This window comes from Neophocaena asiaeorientalis, unplaced genomic scaffold (assembly GCF_003031525.2).
Source record: "Neophocaena asiaeorientalis asiaeorientalis breed wild unplaced genomic scaffold, Neophocaena_asiaeorientalis_V1.1 scaffold59, whole genome shotgun sequence".
Taxonomy (NCBI): domain Eukaryota; kingdom Metazoa; phylum Chordata; class Mammalia; order Artiodactyla; family Phocoenidae; genus Neophocaena; species Neophocaena asiaeorientalis.
In genome coordinates, this window is record NW_020174268.1 from 14,728,873 (window position 1) to 14,734,872 (window position 6,000).

The following is a 6,000-nucleotide window of genomic DNA, read 5'->3' on the forward strand; positions in this document are numbered from 1 at the left end:
GCCATAACAAAATACCACAGACTGGGTGTCTTAAACAACAGAGGTTTATTTTCTCACAGTTCTGGAGGCTGGAAAGTCCAAGATCAAGGCGCCAACAGGGTTTGGTTCCTGGTAAGGACTTTCCTCCTGGCTTGCAGACAGCCACCTTCTTGCCCTGTCCTCCCGTGGCGGATTGAGAGAGAGGGAGGGAGCGCTCTGCTGTCCCTTCCTTTACAGACGTTAATCTTGTTGGATCAGGGCTCTACCCTATGACTTCATTTAACCTTTATTACTTCTTACTAAAGTTCTGGAGGCTGGAAAGTCCAAGATCAAGGCACCAACAGGGTTTGGTTCCTGGTAAGGACTTTCCTCCTGGCTTGCAGACAGCCACCTTCTTGCCCTGTCCTCCCGTGGCGGATTGAGAGAGAGGGAGGGAGCGCTCTGCTGTCCCTTCCTTTACAGACGTTAATCTTGTTGGATCAGGGCTCTACCCTATGACTTCATTTAACCTTTATTACTTCTTACTCCAAATACAATCCATTGGGATTTAGGGCTTCAGTGTATGAGTTTGAGGAGGACACAGTTCAATCCATGGCATGTGTAATTCAGCACTATTACACAAGAGCAGAAGAGAAGACAGATGGTTGAGTTGATCCAAATTTGGGGAATTAGTAGGATAGACTGGATGGAAGGTCAAGGTGGCAGACGAATTGAGGGACTGGTGAAAGTATGGCTAAAACTAAGTGCTCACGGCTTCCAAGAATAGTGGAAAGAGAAGCCAGGAAAGGGAAGGGGCAGGGATTGGTAGGCTTCATGGAAGGTCATCTCAGGTCTGGAGGCTGGAGAACAAATGGGAACTCTTTTACTGTGTACCTTCTCTGGGTACAGTCCTTTCTTCGGACATGATGGGTTGCTTCTGCACTTTCAACTTCACTGGCAATCAGTGAGAATTATCAAACTGGAAGGAAGATTTAGGTTCATTAGTGGTAGCAATCATCACATTTTTCTTTCTTTTTAGACGACTAAATACCTTGAACAAGTGTGCCTCAATGAAACTTGATGTGAACTTCCAAAGGAAAAAGGTAGGTAAGCTTACTGCACCTTACTGAGACCATGGCTATACCAATAGGAGAAGCTTGCATTCACAAATGAAAAACAACACGAACTGAAGCAAAATTCTGAAATGCCCGACCATCAGTGTTTGTTCTCCAAATATCCCATTATATCATAAACATCATAAGTAAGTCTGTTATATATCTGTTATATATCTGATGTCTGTTTGTTTCACTGTTTCATTTTGATTTAGTTTTTTCAGAGGGTTTGCATAAAAATGTAAAATGCCTTAATTGTTTATGATAATCTTTCAGAAGTTTAGTTGTAAATATCCACTCCATATTAGACCCAAATTCTCCACAGTGATTTGTAGATTAAGAGAATGCAGAAAAGAATCTATGGGGCCAAGTGTCTTCTGCCTCATTCTTTCCTGTGGCATTTTATTTTCCTGTGGCATATTTATTTTCATTGTCAGGCAGGTTTGTTTCATCATGGTTGAGGGGTGGGGGGAGAGTGTAACAGCAAGATTCAGAACCTGCCCCATCTCTCCGTTCTCGCCCCTTGCACTTTTCTCTGGTCACAGGGAATGTCCTTCAGTTTTACAAGCCACTATGCTCCCTCCCTCTTCTAGGACTTTGCACATGCTCTTCCCTCTGTAGGAATAAGACAGGAGATTTTGGTTCTGAAACAAAGCTGTACTTTATTGAGCACTTACTGTTTTCCACGAGCTATGTTATGGCATTTAATCCATTGTGATAGGGATTCTCTGTTTTCCAGAGAAGGAAAATAAAACCTGAACAGGTTAAGTCCCTTGCCCATGATCTTTCAACCAGTGGAGCAGGGTTTCAATTTCAGGTGTGTCTAACTCCAAAACCGAGGCCCCTAACCACTGTGCTGAAAGACCTCTCTTTCTCACTGAATTGATCCTTTTAGGAAACTCAGAATTGAAATCGTTACCTACTTTTTCATTTCACATCTTCAGTATGTAACAAGTCAAGCCTTAGTATATTTTGAAGAAACAGAGAAAACATCTTTGAGTCAAAAGAAAGTGTTCTTTATTCTGGTCTATACAGAGAAGTCATTACAGCCCATGGATTTTAAGTCACTCCTGAGAAACCTAATCTTTAAAAATAACTTTAACCTGAATTTCTGCTCTAAAACAGCACCCAAAAAAAGCGCAAATGAATTCTGGTTGACCTCACCTTCAAAACAGTTTAGGGTTTGAGCTGGGAGCCAAAGATTTAAGCTAAGGAGGTAAAATGGTGAAAAACAATATCCAGAGAATATATTAAAACATGAGCAATTTGTCCAGGTCAAAGAAAAATTGTAAATGTGGGAATAAACATCCCAACAGCTATCTGGCTGAATAGACCCCTTGAGAAGCATACACACTGTTTGCTTATAACACATGGTTCTTATTAAACCGAGTGTAGCCACGCCTGTGTGGCTGGTCTGTACACTGCCGGTGCAGATCCTTAGCTGCTGTGTATCACAAAAGCAAATGCCAAAAACTAACAACAGGATTTGTTTTCAACCAAGTGGTGTGATTGGATTCTTCCCTTATTGCCGGCATTTCAAAACCCACATGTGAGATAGGCTTGAATAACATTTGTTAGACTCTGTTACCTTCACAAAAGCTCCTCTGTAAATTGGTCACTTCAGTATTCTGACATTCTTAATTTATTCCTTATGTTGGATATAGTGGCACACACCCTTACAGCCCCTGCTTAGCTGTAGGCCCCGCAGATGCATGCACTTGAAAAGAACATTGCTTTCCACATTGTAAACTGGGGACTCATGGCCTGAATTTTGAAATAAATAAATCCAGTGGGTGATCTCCACCCACTTGTGAATCTCAGTCATGACCAGCATCTGTGACTGTGGTCTAAGCAACTATGCAGGAGACCCTGGTGGTGGCACGTGTTCCCATGATCTGTCCCTTGCCCGAGTCTTGGGCTAGTCCTTTATTTTACTGCAAAAAAAGGCCAAAAATAAATACAGGCTAGGACTAGGCCAAATGATCAAAAATAGAAAATGAAACTCACGAACCAAGCACCACAGGGAGCTTCAACCAACTTTGGAATTAGTTTGTTTGGAAGAAGAAAAAAAAAAGACAGTAGCATTTCCTCTGGGTATGTCCTCATTTTAATCAATCCAAGAAATAGAAATACAATGTTCATCTCTAATCTGCAGAGGCCCAGACATGTTTAATGCTGCAGAATGTCATCCCCAAATGGCTTAGCCGTCCAGGGCCACAGTCATTCTTCTCCCTTCAGGACCATTGGGCCTCAGAAGGGCCGTGTGTGCTTGCTCAGTGCTCTGTGGTGTGGTTAACGAGCTCCCACGGTGCCCGCTCTGTGCCAGGCACTATTCCTCATCTCTAACCCCGTGTCACAGATGCAGAGGTTGAAGGGCAGGGAAGATGAGTAACTTGCCCAGAGCCACGAAGAAACAGCAGAGGCAGGATCTGAGCCCAGCTATTCTGGCCGCAAACTGCCCCTCCTGGCCTTTCAGAGATATTCAGAAATGTATTGGTGTGAGCTTCTGACCCTTGGCCTGAGACCTCGAAGGCTTTCCTCAGCAATACATACAATTATGTATTTTTATTGTTGTTTCAGAAGAAGGATATTTCTTGCTGTCTTGTACTCAAGTCCATGATTTATTTAATGTCTTCATGGAAATTTATCTCTGGATCTCTCATAGTGAATGAGTCATGAATCTCATTGCTCTGCTTTGAACTTGGTTCTCATTTAATTCTGTTTAATTCTGAAGAGTTTAGTGGTTGACCCAAGGCAGAAAAAAAAAAAAAAAAGAGAATCCACAAATACATAAAGAAGGTGAAGCCTCATTCATACTTGGTTAGGCATGCACTTTTCCTGTACATCAAATGCCACTCGCTTGTAAAGCACCAGGAGAAATGAAATCGCACCTTACCACTTTGCAGAAGAGAGAAGCAGTCCTCTAAAGATCGAGATTACCTTCCCTGTGAGAGTCAGGTGGAGAAGAGTGTCTTCAGTCTTGGCCAGGCTCCTCACTGAAAGACTCACTAAAACCCGGCATTTCTGAGAGCCTGGGGACGTCAGCAGTTGTCCGCCTCGGGCCTCAGGCTCCTCCCCCTGCAGCGCTGCAAGTGGCAGGTCCCTGCTTCTGAACTGGAGGGCTCAGCCACTCAGCTCCAGTCAACTTTAGTGCAAGATAAACATCTAAATTTCTGTGTAACTATGCATTAGCCGCCTCTCACGGCTGTGGACTTGTATGGGCTCCTGTTTCCAGCGGAAAGAGATGGTCAAATTTTGTTTAAAAAATACAAAATCCTTTCTTTTGCAGTGTCTGGTTGGCATTTGTCTCTGAAGCATATATAATTTCAGCTAAGAATGTTCTCATTTTTTAGAAAAAGCCAAACACTGGCATTTCATCTAAATTAAAAACCCCAAGGCACTTGCAAAGCTGATCTTTCTCAGAAAAGTGTTTCTCTTCATTATTACCTACAGAATTCACACTTGCTTTATGACGACACTGAAATCCCCTAATTACGGTTAGCGTTTATGCGATAGTGCTTAGCTCTGAGTACAAAGCTGAAGTCAGAGACTGAACTCCCATAAGGATCTCTGTTAGATGAGGAAAGAGAGGGACGCGCGCGAACACAGGACTCTTACCTAAGATTTCCCAGGGGAGAAAGAGCAGCTTCAAAAGAAGTTTCTGGTTAAAGTTATAGTTTTAACAAAGCTCTCTGAAATCATAGCCAAAGGTGGAAAGCCACACAGAAACAATGACTAATTGCCACGTTGCAGCCAGCACCTCCCGGCCTGGATGCCCTGGGCATTTCAAAGGAGCTGCGGGTGTCGTCAGGGAGCCTGACCTCTGCCTCCCAATCCACCCCACCGCCCCCCCCTGCCTTTCACAGCCTCAAATCTCCCACCAAATAAGACACCTCCTGGCAGCTCCGAACAGCAGCGTCACATGAAAGAAGTTACATTTCATTCCATCATTTGCTTGGCTGGAGAGTATACAGTCTTGAACTGAAGACTGTTGCATGTGAATGTCCTAGAACCATAGGATCTTTGAGTTAGATCTTCGCTCATCTTTTCCAGTCTCCCATCCAGTACAGGATATACTTTTACAGCATCTATCACAATTCACTCAGGCTCTGTTTGTAAGCATCTAGACGTGATGAGTTCATTATATTGCAAGGCAGTTTGGTTTTTCCTAATTACCAGAAGTCTTCCATATAATAAGCTGAAAGCTGATTCTATGTAAATTTGCCCATCTGATTCCAGCTGTTTTCTCTGGAGAAGCACAGAATATGGATTTCCCCTTCCTCTAGATCCGGGGTCAGCAAACTAGCGCTCCTGCTTTTGTAAAGAAAGTTGTATTGGAACAAAGCCACACCCATTCTTTTGGCTGCAGAGGCAGAGTTGAGTAGCTGTGACAGACTGGATGGCCTGTAAATCTAAAATATTTACTATCTGACCCTTTACAGAAAGTTTTCTGACCTTTGCTCAATCTAGAACAAAGTCTCTTAAACTGTCTATGGTGACTGATTTTTCTTTTTTTAATTTCCAGTCTGCCACTGACCAAGATAACGTTTGTAAAATTCACTACAAAGGAATTATTAGAAATATGAAATGATAAAAGGTTATAGAAAATACAAGCCTAAATGTTTTATTAGACTCTACAGATACAAAATTGCATCCCAATAAATATAATTGGAACAAATATAACAGGAAATAGAAAAGAATTACAAAAATTATTCATATTTTTATTAAAAGTATACTTAGGCTATTAATATGAAGAATCATGATTGCACTTATAACTTTTTTTGTTGTTCAGCTGTCAGAACTGAACAAAAAGTTTACTTTGAAATTCCCCATGTTAAATGTCTGTACGCACATTTCAATCAAACACTATAAGTATTCCTGACAGTGAGTTTTTTGCTTGTTATCTTTTTTTTTTTTTTTTTTTTTTTTT

The 6,000-nt window shown here is 41.9% G+C and overlaps 1 protein-coding gene across 5 annotated transcripts in view; it reads left to right on the plus strand.

Annotated features, from left to right (window-relative positions):
• STARD13 (StAR related lipid transfer domain containing 13) overlaps positions 1 to 6,000 on the plus strand; it is a 222,246-nt gene that overhangs the window by 185,417 nt on the left and 30,829 nt on the right. For 3 of the 5 annotated variants that reach the window (XM_024755330.1, XM_024755329.1, XM_024755331.1), the window contains exon 4: positions 998 to 1,061. The exons of 1 other annotated variant lie outside the window; for it this stretch is intronic. In XM_024755330.1, the coding sequence (XP_024611098.1) occupies positions 998 to 1,061 (64 nt within the window). Of the gene's footprint in view, positions 1 to 997; positions 1,062 to 6,000 lie in introns of those variants that run through there. One more of the 5 variants, XM_024755332.1, reaches the window with a different exon arrangement.